At 38.0% G+C, this 27,579-nt stretch overlaps 1 protein-coding gene across 50 annotated transcripts in view; it reads left to right on the top strand.

The window, feature by feature from the left end:
* RBFOX2 (RNA binding fox-1 homolog 2) overlaps positions 1-27,579 on the top strand; it is a 289,290-nt gene that overhangs the window by 210,081 nt on the left and 51,630 nt on the right. For 49 of the 50 annotated variants that reach the window (XR_014083844.1, XM_081597018.1, XM_081597017.1 and 46 more), the window contains one exon: positions 11,222-11,446. Coding sequence is in view for 49 of the 50 variants with exons in the window: in XM_081597018.1 (XP_081453144.1) it covers positions 11,222-11,446 (225 nt within the window). In the remaining variant the exon portion in view is untranslated. Of the gene's footprint in view, positions 1-10,316; positions 10,341-11,221; positions 11,447-27,579 lie in introns of those variants that run through there. The other variant, XM_081597053.1, reaches the window with a different exon arrangement.

Below are 27,579 nucleotides of genomic sequence, written 5' to 3'. Positions count from 1 at the left end.
CTGTTGTCCATGTGATCAGATTGTCTAGTTTTCTGTGAATATAGTTTCAGTGTATCTGCCCTCTGATGCCCTCTCGCAACACCTACCGTCTTACTTGGTTTTCTCTTACCTTGGACGTGGGGTGTCTCTTCACGGCTGCTCCAGCAAAGTGCAGCCGCTGCTCCTTACCTTGAATGAGGCGTATCTTCTCACGACGGCCCCTCCTGACCTTGAATGTGGAGTAACTCCTCTTGGCCCTTCTGTGCCCATGCAGCCGCTGCACCTTGGACCTGGGGTAACTCCTCTTGGCCGCCCCTGGCCTCGGGTGCGGGCTAGCTCCTCTCTGCTGCCCCCGGCCTCGGGCGTGGGCTAGCTCCTCTCGGCTGCCACCCCTGACCTCCTGCCCAGGGTAGCTCCTCTTGACCGCCACCCCTGGCCTTGGCCATGGGGTAGCTCCTCTCAGCCACGCTTCTGCGCGGTCCGTTGCAGCTGCCACATTTGATTATATTTGGGGCCTTTCTTATAGTACCTTATGCTTAGCTTTGTCTCTAGCACAAATAACATTGATGTAATTATTAGTTTATGTGCCTTTCTCAATTTCTAAGTTTGGTCCTAGAAAAGCAAAATCTTATTTTTCTCTCCCCTCCCCACCGTGTTGAAGACAGAGTGTTATAAATGTTTAAATGTCGGTAAGTAATCTTTTCAAATAATATGCAGAATAATTCATTAAGAACAGAGAATATGTTTAAGGAATGATAACAAAAACTTGACTCATTTACCCTAAGCACTGTGACTTGTAAAGAGTGAAAAATTTTTTTCTTTAAAGTATTGATAAAGGTGAGTGGGTTAATAGGTCGTGAATAGTGAGTCTGCAACTATAAATCTTAAAAAGTCACCTGTTCTGCCTACTTCTCTGTAACTGGTTGATCTCCAAGTTCTTGTAATTCCATCACACAGCATCTCTTGATTCCATTTCCTTTGCCCTACTACATTTGTCTAGGCCCACCTATCTTCTCCAATATGTTACAAAAGCCTCCTGGTTGTCCCACCTTCTAGTACATTCCATGTATTGCTAACATTATAAGCTGTGATTCTGTTATTTCCCTATTTGAACAGTTCTTCACTGCTGAGGAATAATAGTTAAAATCATCAATATCTAAGTATTGGGATATTGGGATACTCGATACACAGGACAGAACATCACAAAGGATGAGGGAGAGAGTCCAAGTAAGTCTTGGACTGGAAAAGTAGTTAACTCATCAGCAGAAATCCGAAAAAGAAGTGACAGATTCAGTTCTTCTATACAGAGTTTGTCGTGTTAGTGGGATGCTGAGAGGAGATGTTTACCCAGAAGACCTGATCAGCTGGGAAGCTGGGCCCCAGGTCAATAGTTTCACTTGTTCTCATGTGATCCTCACAACTTTCTAAGTAAATAAGCCAGTTTGCAGATGAAGAAACAGGCTAGAAATGCTGAAAGTGACTTATCCATATCTGGTAAGAGGTATGGTTAGGATTTGAACCACGGTCTGTCTTTCAGGGTCAGGCTGTTTCTTCATTGAAAGCTTGGGAGAATGGGCATGGCTGGACCTAAAAAATACATGGAAGTCACTCCTAGGCAGGTGACTGTTGGAGTTCTGGGATTGATGTGGGAGAAGAGACTGACTGATAAAAGGGTTGAGTCTTGCTTGGTCCTTAGGTTATACATTTTTCCTGTTTGATGGGGCCTGTTCACTATGATAGTACATTCAAATTTAAAATTAAGACATTAGACATATTTCACATCGTACACCAAAAGACCATAGATAATGTTTCATCTGTTACTCCATGTGATTTAAAGGAGAAAGACATCATCCTTAACTCTTGTATTTGCAAAACCACATACCTAAAGCATAAGCATGTAAATGTTGATTCCTCTCATTACTAACGATACTCCACCAGTTCTCACTTCCTTTCCCAACGCTCTTGCGCCACTTGATATCAACCCAAGATAAAATTTGTTTCATTTCATACTATCCTTCCTGATGGCTCTCTACTCTAGCCAAACAAAAGAATTTACTGCTGTGCTCATACATGTGCCCTTCTCTCTTAATCTTCATTTATTTAAAAAATGTTAACTTAATATTTATTAGGTACCATATGTAATTATGCATTGTGCAAAACTGACCCCACTCATTATGATGAAGCTTTTAATCTAATAGGAGAGATAGGACTCGTATCTAGATACGTTAAATATAAGGCTTTGAATTTAAATATCTGTAGACCTTAGTTGTGCAAGTTAAATGCTATGAGAATCCAGGAGAGGAGAAATTTCCAATTGAAAAGGGTGAATGCACTCACTCATTGAAGGTCTGCTGTATTAGATACTATATGAGGTGCTGTTGTTTTTTTTTATTTCCTTTCAGCCTCACGGTCAATGCTGTCATGTCCGTTTTATAGTAGACAAAACTGAGGCTTAGTGTCTTGTCCAAAGTCACACAAGTAACCGATCACAGAGTTAGGGCTCTATCCCAGGTTTATTTAGATCTAAAGTATAATCTCTCTCTTCTACACCGATGTCAACAGACTATGGCCTGCGGGCCAAATTGGGCCCACTGCCTACTTTTGTAAGGCTCGTGATATTCTCACATTTTTAAATGGTTGAGAAAAAATCAGAAGAGGAATAATATTTCAGTGTCCGTGAAGGAGATTTTCCTGAAACACAGCTACACGCTTTTGTTTACGTGTTACCTGTGGCTGCTTTTCAATTGTAACAGCAGAGGAGTTGCAGCTGACTCCTGCCTTCTCCCATCCTCCTCTAAGGATGGCTTCACGGAGAAGGCATTACTTAAGTTGCTTAGTTTTTCAGTATAATGAATATTCCTTATAGAGAGGAGACAGCATTGGGAAAGACCCTGATCCTTACTGTTGCAGTCTGGCTGTGACTTGGTAAGCACCATGTTTAGGGAATATTCTAGATTCAATGCAATAGAGACATATATGTATTGTGTTGAGAACCCTGCTGGAGATGCTACAAGAAGTAGTGACTAGCAACCCCAGCTGTAGAATTGGCTTAGATATGGATTAGAGTCTGCATATGTCAGCTGTTTGCTGAGTGGTTTTTGATAAGATTCTTAACCTTTTTAAATGTCTGTTTCTGTATCTGTAAAAGAGTGGAAATACCTGCCTTTTAGAGTTGTGAGAATTAAATGAGTTAATATATGCACAGTGCTTAGACTTTTGCCAGACACATAAAAAATATTAAATATAAGCTGCTAATACAGGTGAAAGAGGGTCTAAAATACAGACCCTCTATATATTTAGAATATCTACTTTCAAATATATTTAGTAGGCAGTAGTGAATCTTGGATGTCACTTGTACACACATATATTGCTCTGAATTGTATTGAAATTTTGCATACTTTCATGGTAACCTCCTTTATGTGTTTATAAACTCGTTAGAGGCAAATTTTTAATTTTTGTTGTGTCTCTCCAGTGCCTAAAACAGCTGTGGACCCACAGTAGTTATTTAGTACATGTCTTGGAATTGAAATTGGATTTCAAATCTCTCTCATTTCCTTTTCAGCTGGTTAATCATTCTAAAAACTTCTTCAGTGGATTTTTCTTCTTTGCAAGTTGGTTTCTCTGTCACTGTAATAAGTTTTGTATATCTGTAGTTTGTTTTGGGCTTCTCTGGTGGCTCAGCGGGTAAGGAAACTGCCTGCAATGCGGGAGACCTTGGTTCGATCCCTGGGTTCGAAGATCCCCTGGACAAGAGAAAGGCTACCCACTCCAGTATTCTGGCCTGGAGGATTCCATGGACTGTATAGTCCATGGGTTTGCAAAGAGTCGGAGATGACTGAGTGACTTTCACTTAGTTTGTTTTCTTTCTCTTTTTATTTTGGCTGAGCTGTGAGGCATGTGAGATCTTAGTTCCCCAACCAGAGACTGAATCTACGCTCCCTACATTGGAAGCACAGAATCTTAACCACTGACCGCCGGGGAAATCCCTGTAGTTTGTTTTCTTAAATATTGTTCCCACAAATATATGGTAATGAGAGTTGTTTTTGTTTGGTTTGTGTTTTTTTTTAATTTCACGTGACATCCGTTACAGTGGCATCTAGTAGGATTTTAATATTTTACCAAGTTGTGGAAGTTTGGCCTCACTGGTCTACCTGGTGCTTGTGTTTGTTGAAAACAACTTTTATTGAGAGTCTAGAGTTTTAATCACTTCACATTTTATGTTACCAGTTCTTCACAACAGTATAATGACATTAACATTGCTGTTTTATAGATTAAGAAAATGGGGCACAGAGAAAGTAGGTTGTAGCATATTTAATTGTTTACAGCTATAGTAAGTGATAGAACTGAGGTTCAAATTATGTTCAGACCATACACTCCAGCATTCCTCTTTGTGAAATATAGAATTTATTGGGTCTCAGATGAATTTGATAAAATTTTAGGTAATGTGTAAGTAGTGGAATAAACAAATTTGTTTGCATTGGCAAATAATACATTTTCAAAAATTATTATTAGTCTTCATAACTTACACATTCCTTTGTGGTTATCATCTTGAACTTTACTCAAAGATGGCATCCTAAAATCATTGAGTCGCAGTGGTCTGCATTCTATGTAAAATAAATACTATCGTTATCTTCTTAATATTTAATTTCTCTCCTTAAACTTTTGTATAGATAATAAAATGACGATGAGATGACCGTCTTGAATCAGTTTGTCGAAATACCAAATATAACCCAGATTTGTCTGTTTCATATACCTCTCTTCAGGGTTTTTCTTTCCCCCAGTCATTTGAAAATAACTTTAGAAAAACTTTTCTCACTCATTTATGTCTTCTTACTTTTTAAACCAGAGAATTAGAAATGTAGGTAGGTTTTTCTGAAATTTGGAAAATCTGACTTTTTAGTATAGTTGTAAATTATGTTGCTTCTGGAAACCAAAGAATTTTTTTTGTTTGTAATATCCTGCCAGCCACTGTAGTGAATTCATGTTGATGGTGGGAGGATTGGATGCATCCTGCTCTTCATATCCTCATAGCTTTTCACAAAATGGGGACATCATTCTGCTTTATTGAAAAACAGTGTTGTTATGAAGGGTTAGGGAGAAATAGGGGTTGAAGTTCTAAAAGGAATGCTCAGGGGAGTTGACATTTGAGCAGAGAGAGAGAGGGAGGTGTACAAGTCAACAAATGCTGGAATACCTGTGGCACCATGCGAGGCAGGGCAGAATACAAAGTAACTCTCTTTCATTTTAATGAGATACACTGATAAGAACTAAAAGGTAACCGTCCTTTATTTTTCCTCTCATCTTTCACATAAAATCTTAGTTTATATTCTAGGGAAGAAAGGAGTTGTAGATAAATCTTTATTAGAGTCTTGTTAGGCAAGGTAGAAATTTTATTTTCATCGTACTCCTTATTGTCAATTTTTTAATCTTGTGGATGAGAAAGTTTATAGACTGTTAAATTAAGAAAAAGAAGTTATGTCTAGTATTGTGGGCTACAAGGAAAAGTTAATTCATTTTGTCAGATGAGATATACGTAAACTGTTTAGTCTGTGGTATTAAAACATTTTCATATAAACTTAAGAGGTAAATTCTTACCTAGAAATAATCATGTTGACTATTATCTCACAGTTTGTCTGCAGGCTATAGTGCTTCTCTTCTGAACTTAAAACTTCGAAATATAGCCTGGAAATTTAATGGAAGTCTGAAAACCATATAACATTTCCAAATTGTAATAATGTTTACCTGGGGAAATTTTTAGACATTGCAGAGTGTATGAGCTAAGATGCAAAATCACTCCTATTCCAGTTTCTTACCTGTTGTGTATAAACATAGTGTTTTTTAACAACATTAAAAAAAATTCCTATATGGAACAAAATAAACTATCAAGAGTTTCTTCTTGATCTCCTGATAAGGGTTTACATTTCCCTTTTGAGGGAGAAATAGTTCAGCCTCTACCTGTCTTGCATTACTTTGAAACACATGGTACAAGCCACAAGGGAATCTTAGAAGTTTTGACCCTTCTTCCCCTATCTCCCACTGCTAATTGACAGGTTTATTCAGTTGACTGAGCCAGCTTTGGCAAGACTGCCTCTGGGGGAGAGTTAATATTGTGCTTTGTGTGCCAGAGCATCCTCCCCAGCAGAGCTGAAACGGAGGATGGAGGCTGCCCTGAAAGAGGAGAGTCTGAGAGGAGCCCAGTGGGGTTATTAGAAGTCCCCATTGCTGTGTTCATAAACTGCACAACAGTGTCTTTAGCCTTTACGGGTTATTTAGTAGACCTGTCCTGTGTCTCTGTTTATTCCTGGATTTGGAGTGTAGGTCTGTGAATACCTTTGGTGCTCTTATTCCCTTTTATTCACCAACCCACCTGAAATAGAATTTTTTCTTACCTGTCTTCAGGCCAGTAAATCCCATGAGGACTTCTGAAGTAGTATGCTTCATGTAGGTTGGTTGGTAGGTAGATAGATAGCACTGAATAATTTGAAAGAGAAGGGACAGAATTATTTTATTTCCTTCTTAGGACCCCCAGAATAGCTAAAGAGAAATCATTTACAATACCCTGACCTTGAGATCATGAAAAGAACTTATATAGTGATGAATGACAAGGATTTTCTTTCCTGAAAAATTACGGGTAAAAACTAGCATAATTTTTAAGAACTAAATAAAGGGAAGAATTTTTATGTAAAGCAGTTATTACTTTGTAGACGTGATTCTTAGACACTAGAGACAGCTGAATTTTGATGCTGTATAACTTCTGTAGGTAATGTTAATGCCATTTTTTTTAAGAACAGCACAATACAGTGCTTCAGTATATTGGCTTCCGTTTACTGATTACACTAGTCGTGATTCTCTTTTTATATTAAAAAATACTTTGTAGGCTTTATTACAAAAATAATATAAACTTATTAGGAGCATGAGGAATTCTGGGGGGTTTGGATAGATATGTTCACTCTTTTGATTGTGGTGATGATTTCATGAGTGTACATACATATGTCAAAACTTACAAAAGCGTACACTATGAATAAATCAGTGGAGTTTATTGTAGAATTGTCCCTCGGTATCCACAGGGGATTGGTTCCAGGACCCCCTGCAGATACCAAAATCCGAAGATGCTCAAGTCCCCTGTATAAACTGGCATAACTAGTGTCTGCATATAACCTGTGCACATCCTCCCATATATTTTCAATCATGTCTAGATTGCTTATAATACCTAGTACAATGTAAATGTCATGTAAATAGTTAAAATACAATGTAAATAGTTGCTGGACTATGGCAAAGTAAAGCTTTACTTTTCTGGGATTTTTTTTTCCCTAGTCTTTTTCAATCAGTGGTTATTTGAATACACGCTGAAGAGCCCACAGATAGAGAAGGCCAACTGTTTATGTCAATTATAATTGTGTCAATAAAACGGTTTTTTATTTTTTTATGATTGATGGTGGAAAAATTGGATTTATTTTGCCGTTAATATGTATTTCAGTTTGTTAGTGAGATTAAGCATTTTTAATCATACAACCATTTGTATTTCATCTTCTGTGAATTGTGTGATATTCTTTGCCTCTTTTTCTGTTGGTGTGTGTATTTCTCATCAGTTTAAATAACCCGCACTTAGTGATGGTTACCGGTGTGTGTCTCTTACTTTGCAGATGTTTTCCCCGGTTGGTTTTTCTCTTGACTTTAAAATCCATTTCTCCCCTCTCTTTTCCCCTCCTCCCCCTCCTCTCTCTCTTCTTTGCTTCCTGTCTTCCATAGCCAAATCTATCTTTTTTTTTAACCTTTCTGGTTTTTAGGTTTCCTGTCTTACTTAGAATCTCCCCACCCCAGTAACACTCCCAATATTTCTTATATTTTCATAGTTTTAATTATATTTTATTCCTTCTTTTTTTTTTTGCATGGAGCATGAGTATTTTCTTTTTGGTGGGTAGCCAACTTCTATTCAATACAAATACCATCTGAGCCACCAGAGAAGCCTCTTCAATAGAAATACCATATGATAAATAATCACCCCCTCCACTGAATTGAAATGCCACTTTTATCTTCTGTTGAGTTTCCATGTAAACTTGAATCAGGATTATCAGTGTTCCTTTAATCATTTTGTATATTCCTACTGTTGAATCATAGTAGTTTTATGGCAAATTTTTAATATATGATAGAGCATCTCCTCCTTCATAGTTTTTCCTTTTGCAGACTTTATTAGTAAGTTTTTCATATGCAAGTTAGAAAAGTATTTGGTCCTGTTTCCTTCTTTAGGCATCATTTGATTTGCTTCTAATTGGAAATTATACTAGGTTTATATTTTATTTGGGGATGATTAACCTTTTATATTTACTATTACTCAGAAATAAAATATACCTTCCTGTTTATTCCGATCTTATATTATATATTGTATGTTTTATATTATAATTTAAATTTGGGTACTCTTGAATAAATGATTATTGCTAGTTTTAAAATAGCCATTCGTGTATTTTAAAATAGTTTTTCAAGTATTTTCTGCCAACTGGTATATCTTTCTGTGGGACATGGTTGTTAAAAAGTCGTTAGCTTTCTTTCAAACATGCCTTGTTCTTTTCATTGTGATCTGTAGCATTTCTTTATAGATTCTAGTGTTCTTTACCAGATATATGTATTGTGAATATTGTTTCACACTCTCTGCCTTGTCTCTTTCTTATTTTAAGTTGCTTTTCAGAGAACAATTGTTTTTTAATTTTGGTGAAATCTAGTCTGTCATTTTTTCTTTAACAGTTCTTAATTTTTTTGTGTCCCCAAAATTTCTTGTTTATTGCAAAGCTGTGAAGATTTTCCTGCTTTTTCTAAAAGTTTTATCGTTTTAACTCTTACACTTAGGTCTATTATCTCTTCCAAGTTAACTTTTACAAATATAGGATGAGAGTTGAGGTCTATGTTTTTTCATTGGGTATTCAGTTTTCCATTTATTAAAAAGTCTTTCCTTTCCCCTGCTGAATTGACTTCATGCCTTAATATTCACTGTAAATGTTTATTTCTGTCTCTGGATTCTTTTCTATCTCATTCATCTATTGTATGTCTTTAAACCAGTACCACACTATTATTAAAATCATCACTTTGTAAGTCTTGAACTCAGATAGTGTAAGTCCTCCAGTTTGTGTTTTTTCAAAATTGTTTTGACTACTCTAGATCCTTTGCATTTCCATACAAATTTTAATAACAACTTGCTGATTTATACAAAAACACCTGCTGAGATTTTGATTGAGTTTGTGGAATTTGGGGTGCATTGTCACTTTAAGAAAATCCAGCTTTCCAATCTATGATCATATATTTTTCTATTTATAACAGCCTTTATAAATTTGTTCTATTTTAGGCAGATTTTATTTAAAGGATAGTTGAACCTTCCTTTAAAAAGTAATGTGAGGTCTTTCTCCAGTTTTGGATTCATTTTGAAAGCTGAGCACCGAAGAATTGATACTTTTGAACTGTGGTGTTGGAGAAGACTCTTGAGAGTCCCGCGGATTGCAAGGAGATCCAACCAGTCCATCCTAAAGGAGATCAGTCCTGAGTGTTCATTGGAAGGACTGATGTTGAAGCTGAAACTCCAGTACTTTGGCCACCTCATGCGAAGAGTTGATTCATTGGAAGAGACCCAGATGCTGGGAAGGATTGGGGGCAGGAGGAGAAGGGGACAACAGAGGATGAGATGGTTGGATGGCATCACCGACTCAATGGACATGAGTTTGGGTAAACTCCAGGAGCTGGTGATGGAGAGGAAGGCCTGGCATGCTGCGATTCATGGGGTCGCAAAGAGTCGGACACGACTGAGCAACTGAACTGAACTGAACTGTTTGCGATGGTATGAGTTTAATGGCCATCAAATTAATGCTAAAAACCTGGAATGGTGTTAGACAGTGCTGCTGGAAGTTCAGTTTCCTGTAGCTCTCAGTGGGTAGAGAATCCCTTCTTAAATTGAGGGGAAAGGATAACCATAACTGAGGAAGAAAGAGGAATAATTACTTTGTTGTTTGAAGGAAGTGATGCTCATGACTAGGAGGAATCCAAGTGATGTAAACCCAGATTTTGTTTGATCCCTAATGATTTGATGTCTAAAGTATGGGGGAAGGGGTTTATCAAAGTGCTACCACTTTGAAGCATTTGACCATCTCTACCAGCTACTTCCAAAAGGATAGTGGCCCTGGACTTTGAAAACGTGTTTGTTTTTAGTAAAATAATAGCTCTGCCTTTTATGGACTAAAATGGGAGGTCAGAATGTAAGTTGTTGAGAAGGGAGGATTTTACAAAATCTCTTACACAAGGTTTAACTCCTTGTTTGTATCTGAACTTAAAGACTGAACAGAAATAAGACAGGGGCTATGGAGTCAAAATGGCTTCTAACGGTTTCCTGCAGTTACTGTATGTTCTGTAGTGATATTTGAGACATCACATGAGATCCCAAGTAAGCATCTGGGATGGACACCATGTGGAAAAGTATCTGCTAGCTTTAAAATGCTAACAGTAATTATGAAAAACTCAAGGTTTTTGTCTAGGAAATTTTTTTGTCTAGTTTCTAATTTAAGGAAAGGTTTTTTGTTTTTTTTTAATTAACCTAGTGGCCAAGACTTAAATAAATCTCTACCTTGAAATTCAAAGATTAATTTTGTTAACAATGTACTTTCTCCTGAACTCTGTGTTCTTAAAAATCTAGAGGTATGTTTCATCTGGCTTTGAGAATTTAATTTATACTGTCATTCTACCTGTTGCTATGAATTGTAATTTCAGTTCAGTCGCTCAGTCATGTCCAGCTCTTTGCAGCCCCATGAACTGCAGCACACAAGGCTTTCCAGTCCATCACCAACTCCCGGAGCTTGCTCAAACTCATGTTCATTAAGTTGGTGATGCCATCCAACCATCTCATCCTCTGTCGTCCCCTTCTCCTCGTGCCCTCAATCTTTTCCCAGCATCAGGGTCTTTTCATATGAATCCGTTCTTTGCATCAGGTGGCCAGAGTATTGGAGTTTACAACAAATTACAAATAAATTACAAAGAATTGTAATTTAGTGAAATTAATTTGTTTTCCCCTAAGAATCACTAAAGGAATAGAGTGTACTAAAGAAAACAGTAATGGCTCAAACGAATTTCAAATCTTGTAACTTATCTTCTGTAACAAATTTGCTTGCATTTAAAAAAGTTTGGTTTAAAGGAAAATCTTTGGTCCTTTGGTAACTAGTCAACTTTTTTTTTTTTTTAGTCTTACCTTCTCTTTCTCTGTTTGTTCCAGGGTAACCAGGAGCCAACAACAACTCCTGACGCAATGGTTCAGCCTTTTACTACCATCCCGTTTCCACCACCTCCACAGAATGGAATTCCCACAGAGTATGGAGTGCCACACACTCAGGACTATGCCGGCCAGACCAGTGAGCATAACCTGACACTCTACGGAAGCACGCAAGCCCACGGGGAGCAGAGCAGCAACTCACCCAGCACACAGAACGGATCTCTGACGGTACGTGAGTGATGAGGTGGCGAAATAGAAGGAGGCATGTCATCGTCCTGTTGAAATCTTCTTAATCATCACACCCAAAAACCCTTTGAATTAATTTTGCATTTACATTACATTGCATAGCACTAATGTAATTTCCATTCTACTCCAAGCATTGTAATTAGAAGATAAGGATTTAGAATAAAGCTCACGGTCATTGCCCAGGAGCTTACAGTCTACAGATGGGACAGACAGTAAAACAAGGTAGGTGTGATGATGAGAGTTAACTTAGCAGGATGCTGCTCTTTTCAGCTTTATGGGTAACCTTCATTCTGCAGAAATCTCATGGTCCTTGTCTTGTCCTCATTGTCCACAATCTGTCAGCAGTATTCTACACATTGCCTCCTCCATCCTCCTTGAAACACTTGAGTTGTTGGCTTTCATGACGCTCCCTGTTTCCCTCTTAGGCACTGAAAGTCCTTTCTTGGTCTTTCTTGCTGGTTTGTCTTTCTCTATTCAGCTTTTAAATGTAGTACTCCAGAGCTGGGTCCTAGGACTCCTTTCCCTCCTGTTTTTTATCCTGTCTCTGCTGTATAATGATACTACTAAATTCACCTAGTTGCTCAAGCGAAACCTATGAATGATTTTTTCTCTAGTTCCATCATCTCTGCATCCAACCCATTAGCAAGTCTTGGTCACTGTGACTCTGGAATATTTTCTTACTTCAACCTCTTCTCTTCATCTTAAGACCATAGCTGGATAGTGTCCATAATTAAGAGCTCAGCACTTCCACCAGATTTTTTAGGTCTGAGTCCTAATATTGTCTCTAATTAGTAGTATGACCTTTGGCCAGTTATTTAATCTCTCTCTGCCTTGGCATGCTCATCTGCAAGATGAAGACAGTAGCACCTATTTCAAGTGGCTTTTAGGAGACTTAAAAGAATTTAATTCATGTGAGGTGTTCATCATCATTGTTACCACTCTAATCCAAACCTTTTCACTTTTCGGTTACCGTTGCCTAATTTATCACGTAGCAACCAAGATCCTTTTTCTCTTAATGCAAATAATGCTATTTTCCTGTTTGATTCTAATGGTTTTCTAACATACTAAGTTAAAATCCAGGCTTGTACTTGGTTTACTAATCCCTGGCCGCAGCCTACCTCTTTGACTTTACCTGTTACTGCTAACTTAGTAAGCGAGTAAAGGAAGCATCATAAATTACAGTAGGTATGTTATCACATCATACAGGAAATCATTTTGTTTGTGGGATTGTGTGGTATATTTCCTAAGATAAAAATGTCATATACTCTGCATAGAAAGATCTCTCTCTAGCTTTTAGCTTTCTTTTTGCCTTTCTATATCAGATTATCAGAAGGAGAGCTTTACTCAACCTTTAAACCACTTGATAAGATTTACTTCCCTATAAAGAGCCTTGTAGGGGAAGCTTTTGTTGCATAAGGATAGATTTAACCTGCAGATACTTTCCATTTTCTTTTATTGGACCACCAAGAAAAATCCATTCTTCCCTTGAAGACATGTTATCTTATCAGTGTCAATCAGTTATATAGAAGCACATAATTTTATACTTCATAGGTAATGGACTATAACAGACAATTTATTTGAAAAGTCTGGGTATGATGGTAACAAATGAGGCTTTCTATAGCATCCATTCTAGAATTAAAATACACAGGCTGCTATATTGGCTGCATTTCCAAATCACGTACAAATGATAATGAGCTTACAGATTTAACAGAAGTACTAGAAAAGAAGGAAAAAGAAAGAAGAAAATATTATAAATCAGAGGCTTTATCAAGGTATTTTAATTACTAAGTCTGTTTCTTTGCTAGTTATCAGTTTTTTTCTTTTTTCTATTTTCTATTTCTTGTTAAATCAATTTTGGTAATTGGTGTTTTTCTAGAATTTTTCTGTTACCTGTTAATTAGCTATTTTGTTGGTATAAAGTTATTCTAATAATAATTCCATTGATTATTTTAATTTCTCCTGCATTTGTAGTGATACCTACCCTTTCATCCTTGATTCTGGTAATTATGTCTTCTCTTTTTTTCTTGGTTAATCTAGCTAAGGTTTTCTGATTTTGCAGCTTTTTCCAGAAAACCAGCTTTCGATTTCATTGACTTGTAAAAATCTATTGTTTTTCTGTTTTGTATGTCATTGATTTCCATTCTGATCTTTATTATTTCTTTCCTTCTGCTTACTTTGGGTTTGATTTGGTCTTATTTTCCTAGCTTCTTGACATATAATCTTAGGTCACTGATTTCAGAATTTTATCCTTTCTAATATGTGTTTAAAGCTACACTTTTCCCCTTAAGTTTCCCTTTAGCTGCATCCCATAAAGTGTGATATATTGTGCTTGCATTTTCATTCAGTTCAAGATATTCTTAAATTTTTCCTTATGATTTCTTCTTTGGTCCTAGCTTATACAGAAATGTGTTGTTTAATTTCCAGATGTCTAAGGATGTCCCAAGTCTTTCTCTTTATAATCCCATTGTTCTCAGAGAATATACTTTATATAATTTCAGTCTTTTTAAACTTAAGGAGACTTGTTTTATGGCTTAGTAGATGAGATGGTCTGTCCTACAGAACGTTCCTAACCAATTAGGCCTTTTATCAATATGAAATGTCCCTTTTTGTTTCTATTAGTATTTCCTGTCTTAAGTCTGTTTTGTCTGATATTAATATGACCACTGCAACTATCTTTTAATTACTATTTGCATGACATCTTTTTCCTTCATTTAGTTTCAAACTCTGAATCTAAGGTATGTCTCTTGGGGAAAAAAAAAAACAAAAGCATACATCTGGATCTTACTTCTTTTTCCAGTCTGAAAATTACTACCTTTGTATCGGAGTATTTAGTCTGTTTACTTTTAATATAATTGTTAATATAGGTGGATTTATGTCTGCCATTTTACAATTTGTTCTTATATGTCTCTTGTCCTCTATTGTTCCTTCTTTACTGATTTATGTTAAATAATTCTTTCTGTATTTTTGAATCCCTTTCGATTTTTTAAATTATTTAGTTTGTATTTTCTTAGTTCTTGATCAAGAATTACATCTTGGAGTTATCACAACCTACTGATGGCTGTGTATGTGTATGTTATGCTGCTGATAAAATATAGCAATTTGGTTCAGTGGGGTTGTGTCCCTCACCATCCTTTGTGCAGGGTTATTGTCATATGAAATGAAACAATATAGTAGTACAGTTATTGCTTTAAAAAATCTTTTATTTTAAAATAAATTTACCATTTCCATTGATCTTCATATCTTCCTATGGATTTGAGTTATTTTCTAATGTCATTTCCTTTTAGCTGATAGACATCATGTAGGATTTTCTGGAGGCTAGGTCTGCTTGAAACAAATTTTCTGTTTTTGTTTATTTGTTTTTCTGTTTTTGAATATCTTTCTTTTGTCTTCATTTTTGAAGGATAGTTTTGCTAGCTGTAGAATTCTTGCTTGACAGTTTCTCCCTGTCTCCTCAGCCCAATGACCTCAGCAAGAAGTCAGCTGTTAACCCTGCTGTTGTGCCCCTGTATGTGATCAGCTGTTTTTCTCTTGCAGTCTTCAAGGTTTTTGGTTTATCTTTGGCTTTGAGCAGTCTGACACTGATATATCTAGGATAGATATTTTTGTTTTTATCATACTTGCAGTTTATTGAAATTTGGGAGTCTGCAGATTGTTTTCCATCAAAATTGGGAAATTTTTGAACATAATTTTTTCGAATATTTGTTCTTTCCTTCTCTTCTTCTGGGACTTTTGCCACAAGTATATGGGGACGCTTGTTTGTTCCCTACAAGTTCAGATTCTGTTTGTTTTTAAGCTGAATCTAAAGTTTTGTTCATTTTTCTAAAGTGTTTTTTCTTTCTTTTCTTTTGATTGGATAATTTTAATTAATCTGTTTCAGTTTACTTATTCTTTATTCCACCAGGTCAAATCAGTTATTGAGCTCATTTGGTGAATTTTTATTTTAGTTAATGTACTTTTCAACTCAAGAATTTTCATTTAGGATTTCTATAGTTCTGTCAAGATTTCCTACTTGACTAGGAAATATTTCCTTTAATTCTTGTCATGTTTCCTTTAATTCTTTGAATACATTTGTAATTGTTACTTTGAAGTCTTCTGCTAACTCCAACATCTAGGCCCGCTAAGAGCCTGTTGCTAGTTACTGCTTGTTTACTTGAGTCAGGGCCTCACTTTTCCTGTTCCTTTGCATGTCTTATAACTTTTTAGTAAATTGGATATTTTAGTAATATATTTTAACACTCTGAAGTTTGTTGGTTTTATTTTTGAGAAACAGAGATGAGTGTTTATGTGTGTGTTTATAGTACTTAACCTGGATTAAACTGTGGACTGTGATTCCTCCATGGCCACTGATGTGTCTGCTTAATGATTTTTATTCTCCTTTGTACTTTTTATCCTGGCTGGAGTCACTCTTGTCTCTTTATAGACAGTGATTTGGGCATAAGTTGTGCTTAAGCACCTGGAATGTGGAAAGCTTCTACCTTCTATTGATCTGTTTGTGATTTGGGAAGTGCATTTACAGTCCAGCCAGTTCTCAAGTATGCCTTCGCTTATTCTTTTTGTTGGACCCTCTTTTGTCTCCCCATCCCCATCCCAGTATTTTCAGTCAGTCAGGAATGTCAGGAGAACGTAACTAGTTTATTCTACGATTCTCTCATTTCCAGGATCTTCCCTTCATATTTCTAGCTGATCTGCCACTCACCCCAGTCAGACCACAACCTCAAGCTAGAAGAACCAGTTAGGATCCTACCAAGTTTGCCACTTTTAGCTGACAAAGCTGTGGCTTTCTACTGCACCCCCACCCCAGTATCCCAAGCTGAGTCTACCCTTTCTGACAGCAAAACTACTGGTTTTCATGGCCTTTGTTGTTGTTCAGTTGCTCAGTCATGTCCAACTCTTTGCGACCCAACGGACTGCAGCACACCAGGCTTTCCTATCCTTCACCATCTCCTGCAGTTTGCTCAAACTCATGTCCATTGAGTTGGTGATGCAATCCAACCATCTTGTCCTCTGTTGTCCTCTTCTCCTCTTGCCTTCAGTCTTTCCCAGTGTCAGGTTCTTTTCTAATGAGTCAGCTCTTCACATTAGGAGGACAAAGTATTGGAGCTTCAGCTTCAGTGTCAGTCCTTCCAATGAATATTTAGGATTTATTTCCTTTAGGATTAACTGGTTTGATCTCCTTGCTGTCCAAGGGACTCTGAAGAGTCTTCACCTAACTCTATCCTGAAAGCTCTCCTGGAAGAGTTGAGGATTAGAGGGTGGAGTTCTTGGGTTGGAATAGCCCCAGGCAGTAAGTTTGTAGCCTCCTGCTGGTAGCAACTTTTCGTGAAATTTCTGTATTTGTTATCTGTCTTTGATTGATTTCCGGAACTCTGAAATGACTGATACGTTTTCTTATTGTTTTGAGGAGAGGGTTCACTAACCTGTTCATGCCATTAAAGCCAGAAGTCCCTTCCCTGAATCATTTCCAGATCATGTACAAGGCACAATGCACCTCTCCTCACCCCTGCCCATTTCTTTCTCTCTCTTATTGCCACAGTTTCCCATGGTTTCAGAATCCCAGAGTGTGTGTTTCTAAGGACAGTGAGCTCTGTTCCTTCATATGAATATATACAGTTTAGACTTCTGTTCCTCATCCATATTACAAACTATTCATTATATTATTTTATATTATGTTGACCAATTTGAGTTCCTAAAGATATATTGAAGTAAGACTAGGAATCCTTGTGAATAGATTGTGAATTCATTGGTGCTGTGGAAAAAATGGAAACTCCTTGACTTGTGCCTACAAACCGAGCACAGATTCTGTCATGTTAGGAAGTTGCTAACAGTAAAAAGGGAAATTATCTGGAAGTTATCTGCTAGTTGAAGATGCTGCTTATATTTTTAAGTGTACATTTTAAATATGACTGTAGATCCACTGCTCTTAAGCCCTTTACCTTTGGAAGTTGTGTATGAGTGTGTGTTTCTTAGGCGAGGGGATGTGTACATAGAGAGAAATTGAGCAGTAGAGCAGTATATTGTGAAACCTAGATTTGCCTACTTTATAAATGATACTGTTACACCTTTACCTTCTATTTATATGTTTCTTAAGAGTCTGATAATTCCTGTGGCCAGTTACATTCAAAAGTTAGATGAGAAGCATTTATATGTTATTTATAAATAAATGAGGGATTCCCTGGTGGCTCAGATGATAAAAGAGTCTCCCTGCAACGCAGGAGACCCAGGTTTGATCCCTGGGTCAAGAAGATGCCCTGGAAAAGGATATGGCAACCCATTCCAGTATTCTTGCCAGGAAAATCCCATGGATGGAGGAGCCTGGCGGGCTACAGTCCATGGGCTTGCAAAGAGTCAGACATGACTGAGTGACTTCACTTTCTTTCACTTAATAAATAAATGATATTTTAAATTTGTATAAGAGTTTTCAATTTAAAACTTGCTTCCACAAATATTTTACTATGGCTCATAAAATAGCCCTTTGTGGTGGTATGCTATTGTTTTTACACTAGGGGGGTCCAGTCTGCCCCTCTGGCTCTGCATGTCCAGCTCAGTGCGTTTGATTATATATATATGTGCACTGGTCTTCTGAGCAGACACTTGTGTATCTTTTCCCACAGTTCAAGTGTTAGCTCACCTGGGAAGCCCTGCTTGACTTCCCTAGGCAAAGCCAAGTTCAGGTACCCTTCATTTAGGCTCAAGTAGACTCCTGAGCTGACCACTTTCCGTGGACCTTATAAGATGAGATGGGTTTTTGTTCACTTTTGACTCCCTAACTACAGTGTAAGCTTTTTTTGCTTGATTTACTGTAGTAACTAGCACTTAATAGTTACACAGTAAATATTTCTTGGGGGGAAAAAAAAAGAAGATAGAGGTGTGCCATGGGCAGCCTGAGGAGAGAGAAGCTCAGGCTCCTTGGTGGAGAGGGCATAGACCTGGGCCTTGTACTATGAGTGCCTGGAATTCAGACATGCTTCGATGTGGTGGTAAGAATTAGGAAAGTCATTTCTCAAAGCAAAGTTGGAGAGACAAAAAAGATCAAAATGTCTTTGAATAAAAGCATGGGTTTCTGTTTGATTGAAGCTTGGGTGCTTGGTGGAGATGAGTGGGAAATAAGGTGGGAGAAAGGTCACTTAAGAGCACAGATTGGGAAGAGTGTTTGAGTGCCTGACTGAGAAATGACTTTGTTAAAGGTGTTTGAGCAGGAAATGGAAGCAAGTAGAATGGTGCTTCAGAAAATTGATCTCTTGCATATACAAGATAGTAGAGAAGCAGGAAGACCGGTTAGGAAAGGGTCCTGTGGTTGGAGTTGATAACGCGGTTCTGGACTAGGGCGCTGCAGTGATTATATACAGGAGGAAGTACGTTAAAGAGAAATTGTGAGAGTAGAATAAACAGAATTTGACAGCTGGTTGAATGAGTAAAATGAGATCAGAGTCAGAAGAGTCAGATTTTTTATCCTTATTGCAATAAATGTATCTTGAATAAAATCATTTTACACTCCCAGGTTTCAGTTTCTTCATCTGTCAAACAAGGGTAATAATGCCTACCTGGCAGTATTATAGTGAGAATAAATTATAGAAACTATGAGGATTGCTTGCTTAAATAGGTCTTTGAAATAATTATTTTTATCATCTTTTTAAAAATCATTTGTCTTGGTTATTTGTACTTTTTATTATTGTGAGCTACTGTGCATATTAAAAATCAGAGACGTTACTTTGTCAACAAAGGCCCATCTAGTCAAAGCTATGGTTTTTCCAGTAGTCATGTATGGATGTGAAAGTTGCACTATAAAGAAAGCTGAGCGCCAAAGAATTGATGCTTTTGAACTGTGGTGTTGGAGAAGACTCTTGAGAGTCCCTTGGACTGCAAGGAGATCCAACCAGTCCATCCTAAAGGAGATCAGTCCTGAATATTCATTGGAACGACTGATGCTGAAGCTGAAACTCTAATACTTTAGCTACCTGATGGGAAGAACTGACTAATTTGAAAAGACCCTGATGCTGGGAAAAGATTGAAGGAGGGAAGAGAAGGGGACACCAGAGGATGAGATGGTTGGATGACATCACTGACTCAATGGACATGAGTTTGAGTAAGCTCTGGGAGTTGGTGATAGGCAGGGAAGCCTTGCGTGCTGCAGTCCATGGGGTCACAAAGAGTAGGACACGATTGAACAACTGAACTGAACTGAACTGACTTGAACTGCTGTATTTTAATATAGATCTTGTTTTTGTTGGATAGTTCCATCTTGTTGATGGAGAAAACAAAAAGAAAGGATTTCTGACATAAAAATGAGAAGCATTGAAATCTGGAATTTTTGTTTCCAGAATGTTTTAGATGATATTAACCTAGGGCTAGAAGTGTCTCATGCTCTTAATGTGAGAGCTTGTTTTGACAGTCATTTGGTCCCATACTGTGCATGAGCAAGAGAGATAGCAGTTAGGGGTCTCCCACCTGGGTCTGCAGAGGCTTGATTATCACTGAGCCTGCCTGCAGAGAAGAAAGGTTCTCAGTTCCTGTATGTTTAGATATTTTTCCAAATGCCAGCAGGAATAAATAACCCAAGTATTTGAAGTAGACGAACTTTGGTGAGTGATCTTTAGATACAAGATTTATATTTGGGTATACATTCTTCCAACCTGTTGGACCTATTGCAACCTATTGAGGGCAGGAACTATTACTTATTCCCTCTTCTTATTACTCCCAGTGGTATATAACGGACATTTTGTAAATGATTTCTGAATGGGAAAAAAAAAAGAAGCTTCTAAAGCAGCGTAAAACACCAGTCAATAACAACATTCCAAATAAGTTGCTGGTGCCTCTACAACAGAGATTTGAGTGGTCTGCCTTACTGTGTCATAGTCCACTGTAGGTTTTACAGCCCTTTTCATTGGTGGGACTTTGAGCACACCTCCAAGTAAAGATGACTCAGTCCCCATATTGTTCATCATCCTCAATTTCTTCTCTTTTTTGTACACCCTTTCTCTGGAGTTGAAGCCAGATTTTCTTGTATTTCTTCTGTCAGAAGATCAGTCTAATCATCCTCACTTGGAATTACCCATTAACCCTTACTTGAAGATGCCTTGTGGATTGATAATCCACTCAAATGTAACCAAGCAGCTATTACCCTGAACAGTGGGTCCGTTTCCCCAAAGGAGGACTTCTGGAATATAATGGTAAAAATAGGCCCCAGTCCTTACTTCACGTTGTGTATTGTTGGGCCATATTACCTCTGACCTGCCATGTAAGTATGATCATTAGCATCTTCCATCTCCAGGCTAGAATTAGAGGCCTCGGACAACAGGGGATTCATTTATGCAGTCACCCACTTTTCCAGGGGAGGTCCTGATTGTTCCCCAAAATAAAAAAAAAAGTAGAGGATGATGAGCCTATACAAACTTAACCACACTTGTTACCAATTGACCCTTGAAAAGCAATTACTTATACACTCCAGCTTGGGAGTGTTGATGCCTGTGAGCAGCTGGACAGGTTCACAGCTGGGTTAATGAGGAAACTATAACCTGGCCTGAAATGTAAAAGTTGCTACAGAAAACCACACTCAGAGGCAGGCAGGCATGTTTTTCAGTAGAGAAAATTGCCCTTTGGTTCATGTATGACTCAGGACACCCTTTCAGCAAATTGTTAATATTGTTAAGATTATTGCTTTTTCTCCTTTGTATGCCTTCATTTATTTATTTACTTATTAATTATTGATTATTATTACCCACCCCACCCCTCAAAAACAGAAGTGAAGTGAAGTGAAAGTCACTCAGTCGTGTCCGACTCTTTGCGACCCCATGGACTATACAGTCCATGGAATTCTCCAGGCCAGGATACTGAAGTGGGTAGCCTTTCCCTTCTCCAGGGGATCTTCCCAACCCAGGGATCGAGCCCAGGTCTCCCACATTGCAGGCAGATTCTTTACCAGCTAAATCACAAAGGGAGCCCTCAAAAACAGAAACTAGAGCTAAAATGTTCTGGGAACAGTACTACTCCTACTCCACTGTACTGGCCCTTATTGCTCTCCTGTGCCTTAGGGTGAGACTGAAGAAGCACCAATTATTAATTCAATGGCATGGTTTTTCTTAACCTGTTTACAGGGGGTGTGCCTTTCGGAGAAGGCAATGGCACCCCACTCCAGTACTCTTGCCTGGAAAATCCCGTGGATGGAGGAGCCTGGTAGGCTACAGTCCATGGGGTCGCTAAGAGTCGGACACGACTTCACTTTCACTTTCACTTTTCCCTTTCATGCTCTGGAGAAGGAGATGGCAATCCACTCCAGTATTCTTGCCTGGAGAATCCCAGGGACGGCGGAGGCTGATGGGCTGCCGTCTATGGGGTCGCACAGAGTCGGACACGACTGAAGCGACTTAGCAGCAGCAGCATTTTCCATAAATATTTTATGCTATCTTTTGAGGTCAGTAAACTCATTAGAAGCACTGGATTTTAAAGCTCAAATGGATTTTAGAAATCATCTCATGCCTTCCTTTTACAGCAGAAGCCAGCAATTTTAAGTGACTTGAACAAGGTTGCTGCTAGCTCGTAGCAGAGCTGGAACTCAGGAAAAATGCTTTAAGTCAAGGCCTTTTTTTTTTTTTTTGCTTCCCCATGTAAAGTATAGAAAATAAAAGACATCTGTACTTCTTATGTATATATGCTCAGTTGCTCAATCATGGCCAACTCTTTGTGACCCCATAGACTGTAGCCTGCCAGGCTCCTCTGTCCATGAAGTTTTCCAGACAGAATACTGGAATGGGTTGCCATTTCCTACTCCAGGGGATCGTTTTGACCTAGGGGTCAAGCCCACATCTCCTGCATCTCCTGTATTGGCAGGTGGATTCTTTCCCATGGAGCCACCTGGGAAGCCCTCTTGTCTTCTTAGCTTCCACTTGCTCTTCAACTTTAAATACGAAAACTCCCAATGAGAATATACTTAGAGATTTCTTTCGTTCTGAAATATAAAAAAATCATTCAGTTAAGTATAAAGCTTTTAAAAATTGAGGTTATTGTTTCTGCTATTTATATATAATATATATAAATTTTATATAATTCTGACTCCTGGTTTTAAAAAAATGATGTGCTGTGGTTTATAACACTTTGACCCACTGAGAAAATAGAATTAGATATTTTCTGAAGAAATTTGAGTTAGTAGTTTTTTGGGGAAATGTTAGCTTACATCTAAATGCCCAAGTAAGACCAGATTCTCAGAATTTGACTTACAGCAACATTCAAATACATAGAAGAAATACTTAAGCATTAATCTTTAAAATAACTAAATCTGTATGTACTTTAGCTCAAGGAATTGCTCTAAATAGATGCAAATCCAATTTTTTATGCCCCCAAAATTGTGTTTGGTGTTGCATTGGGTAAATAATTTTATGTGCACAGGTGTTCTTGATATGTTATTCTAGCATTATGAAATTACCCTGATTGTTGGTAACTAAGTATATAAGCCAAGATTTCACTTTTTAGAAAGATATTCTATCATGTTAGGAGATTTTTACTCTTTAAGAAGGAATTCATAAAATATAATTCTACCAGTTTTAACCTAATATGTACTCCATTATAAACATTTATAAAAGTGTTTTAAATTTTAAATGCTACCAAGTCTGGTTGATGGGTCAAAATGGATTGTAGTACCTAATTTTCCTTTAAGGCAGTGCAAGATGACATAATGAAAAGTATCCCAGCCAACTTTCTAAAATATTATCAGGAGAAACTGAATTTATTTTAAGGAAGTCTTGAAAAAACTGTTTTTTATTATATCATATTTGGTGAGGGAGCTCAAACTCGGAAACTGATTGAGTTAGGGTTAGCTCCCAGCCCTTTCCATTTGCTAACTGTGTAACCGTGAGAGAATGACAACTCATGCTCATTTTCCTCACCTGTAAAACTGGTGATACTAGTTCCTGACTCATAGAGTTGTTTTTAGCAATAAATGAGGAAATGAATAGCAAATACTTTGTGAAGTACCTGGCACATAATAAATCTTCAATAAATATTAGCTATAATTCTATTAGTATGTAATTATTTCATTTCAAAGAAGAAATTATAGGCAGTTCTTGACTTAAAATAATACAAATTAATAGGCTCTCCAGTTATATATATCTTTTCTCTTTTGCCATTGTTTACCTTCATATTCTGGGGAACCAGTGCTCTAAAGGTCATTCTGATAAAAGAGGTATTTTTGAAAGTGAATTTTATAGCTTGCCTCCTATAAAATGAATGAATGAGTAATATGTATAGGTTTAGGGAGAAAGGTGAGTTTTCTCTATTCAGAATTCACAGGAAACCTTTTAACTTTATTAGTCCAGTATTTCCCAAATTTGTTTGACCATGAAACTCATTTTCTACAAAATACCAGTTAGCATACTGCAGAAGTGTTAATCTACCCTTTGGGAAGTCTTGCTGTATAATTTTTGAAGCATGTACACACACACATGTATTCTTTAGATGTGGTTAAAGCTGTTTTGGGCAGTGACCTTTCAATTAGGTTTTCTCAGATTTAAAATGTATCACCATCTTATTTAATACAAATTTGAATGGTTCAGAACTGAAATAGTATGATATAGAAAAATTAATTTCATTTCTTTTGTGCACATTTTAAGCTGTTAACAAAATTTACCCCCTCATGGATCACAGCCTTGTGGTGGCAGAAGGGGCTTGTGTAACTTAATGAAGCCATGAACCGATGCAGGGTCACCCAAGATGAAGGCATCATAGTGAAGAGTTCTGACAAAATGTGGTCCACTGGAGGAGAAAATGGCAACCCACACCGGTATTCTTGCCTGGAGAACCCCATGAACAGTATGAAAAGGCAGAAAGATACGACACTGGAAGATGAGCCCCCCCGGTCAGAAGGTGTCCAGTATGCTACTGGGGAACAGCAAAGGTAATTACTGATAGTTCTAGAAAGAATAAACGGGACTTCTCCACAGACTCAGCGGTAAACAATCCAACTGCCAATGCAGGAGCCGCAGGAAACACAGGTTCAATCCCTGGGTTGGGAAGATCCCCTGGAGGAGGAAATGGCAACCCATTCCAGAATTCTTATCGGGAAACTCTCATGGACAGAGGAGCCTGGTGGACTATAGTCTGTAGGGTTGCAAAGAGTTGGACACGACTGAGGGAATGAGCACACCAGAAAGAATGAAGCAGCTAGGCCAAGGCGGAAATGATGCTCAATTTTGGATATGTTTGGTGGTGAAAGTAAAGTCTGATTTTGTAAAAAACAATATTTCATAGGAACCTGGAATATTAGGTTCATGAATCTAGGTAAATTGGACGTGGTCAAGCAGGAAATGGCAAGACTGAACACTGACATCTTAGGAATCAGTAAATTAAAATGGATGGGAATGGGTGAATTTAATTCAGGTGACCATTATATCTACTATTGTGGGCAAGAATTCCTTAGAAGCAATGGAGTAGCCCTCATAGTCAACAGAAGAGTCCAGAATGCAGTACTTGGATGCAGTCTCAAAAATGACAGAATGATCTCAGTTTGTTTGCATTCAACATCGCAGTAATCCAAGTCTGTGCCCCAACCACTGCTGCCAAAGAAACTGAAGTTGACCAGTTCTATGAAGACCTACAATACCTTCTAGAACTAACACCAAAAATGATGTCTTTTTCATCATAGGGGATTGGAATGAAAAAGTAGGAAGTCAAGAGATGCCCAGATAAACAAGGATTTGGCCTTGGAGTACAAAATGAAGCAGGTCAAAGGCTAACAGGGTTTTGTCAAGAGAATATGCTGGTTATTTAACTTACATTTGTCAACAGAGCACCATGCTTGTTTAACTTATATGCAGAGTACATCATGAGAAATGCTGGACTGGATGAAGCACAAGCTGGAATCAAGATTGCCGGGAGAAATATCAGTAACCTCAGATATGCAGATGATACCACACTTATGGCAGAAAGCAAAGAAGAACTAAAGAGCCTCTTGATAAAAGTGAAAGAGGAGAGTGAAGAAGTTGGCTTAAAGCTCAACATTCAGAAAACTAAGATCATGGCATCCGGTCCCATCACTTCATGGCAAATAGATGGGGAAACAATGGAAACAGTGACAGACTTTATTTTGGGGGGGGCTCCAAAATCTTTAATTTCATGGTGACTGCAGCCATGAAATTAAAAAATGCTTGCTCCTTGGAACAAAAGTTGTGACCAACCTAGACAGCATATTAAAAAGCAGAGACATTACTTTGCCAACAAAGGTCCATCTAGTCAAAGCTATGGTTTTTCCAATAGTCATGTATGGATGTGAGAGTTGAACTGTAAAGAAAGCTGAGCACCAAAGAATTGATGCTTTTGAACCGTGTTGTTGGAGAAGACTCTTGAGAGTCCCTTGGACTGCAAGGAGGTCCAACCAGTCCATCTTAAAGGAAATCAGTCCTGAATATTCATTGGAAGTTCTGATACTGAAGCTGAAACTCCAATACTTTGACCACCTGATGCAAAGAACTGATTCATTGGAAAAGACCCTGATGCTGGAAAATATTGAAGGTGGGAGAAGAAGGGGACGCCAGAGGATGAGGTTGGATGGCATCACCGACTCAGTGGACTTGAGTTTGAGTAAGCTCCAGGAGTTGGTGATGGACAGGGAATCCTTGCGTGCTACAGTCCATGGAGTCACAGAGTCGGACACGACTAAGCGACTGAACTGAACTGATAGCAAACATCCTTCTCCAACAACCCAAGAGATAACTCTATGCATGGACATCACCAGATGATCAATACCAAAATCAGATGGATTATATTCTTTGCAGCCAAAGATGGATAAGCTCTATACAGTCAGCAAAAACAAGACCTGGAGATGACTATGGCTCAGATCATGAGCTCCTTATTGCAAAAGTCAGACTTAAATTGAAGAAAGTAGAGAAAACCACTAGGGCTTTCAGGTATGACCTAAATCAAGTCCCTTACAATTATACCATGGAAGTGACAAATAGATTCAAGGGATTAGATCTGATAGAGTGCCTGAAGAACTATAGATGAAAGTTTGTAATATTGTACAGAAGGCAGTGACCAAAACCATTTACAAGAAAAAGAAAAGCAACAAAGCAAATGGGTGTCTGAGGAGGCTTTGCAAATAGCTGAGGAAAGAAGAGAAGCGAAAGGCAAGGGAGAAAGGAAAAGACATACCCAACTAGAATGCAGAATTCCAGAGAATAGCAAGGAGAAGTAAGAAGGCCTTCTTAAATCAACAATGGAAAGAGATAGAGGAAAACAGTAGAATGGGAAAAACTAGAGATCTCTTCAAGAAAATTGGAAGTATCGAGGGAACATCTCATCCAAGGATGAGCACGATAAAGAACAGAAACAGTAAGGACCTAACAGACATGGAAGAAATTAAGAAGAGGTGGCAAGAATACACAGAAGCAGAACTATACAAGAAAGATCTTAATGAGCCAGATAACCATGATGGTGTGACCATTCACCTAGAGCCAGACATCCTGGAGTGTGAGGTCAAGTGGGCCTTAGGAAGCATCACTATCAACAAAGCTAGTGGAGGTGATGGAATTCCAGCTGAGCTATTTAAAATCCTAAAAGATGATGCTGTTAAAGTGCTGCACTTAATGTGTTAGCAAATTTGGACAACTCAGTAGTCCCCACAGGACTGGAAATGGTCAGTTTTCATTCCAGTCCCAAAGAAGGACAGTGCCAGAGAATGTTCAAACTACTATACAATTGCTGTCATTTCACATGCTAGCAAGGTTATGCTCAAAATCCTTCAAGCTAGGCTTCCATAGTATGTGAACCAAGAACTTTGAGAAGTACAGGCTGGATTTCAAAGAGGCAGGCTCTTTGAAGAACCAGAGATCAAATTGCCAACATTCCTTGGATTGTGGAGAAAGTAAAGGAGTTCTAAAAAATTATCTACTTCTGCTTTATTGACTACACTAAAGCCTTTGACTGTGTGGATCACAACAAAGTGTGGGAAATTCTTAAAGAGTTGGGAGTACCAGACCATCTAACCTATCTCCTAAAAAACCTGTGTGCAGGTCAAGAAGCAAGTTAGAACTGGACATGGAACAACTGACTGGTTAAAAATTGGGAAAGGGGTGTGACAAGGCTGTATGTTATCACCCTGCTTATGCCAGGCTGGATGAATCAAAGCCGAA

The sequence above is a fragment of the Giraffa tippelskirchi genome, chromosome 4 (genome assembly GCF_054371585.1).
Source record: "Giraffa tippelskirchi isolate mGirTip1 chromosome 4, T2T-mGirTip1v1.2.pri, whole genome shotgun sequence".
Lineage (NCBI taxonomy): Eukaryota > Metazoa > Chordata > Mammalia > Artiodactyla > Giraffidae > Giraffa > Giraffa tippelskirchi.
This window is presented reverse-complemented; position numbering and strand designations above follow the sequence as displayed.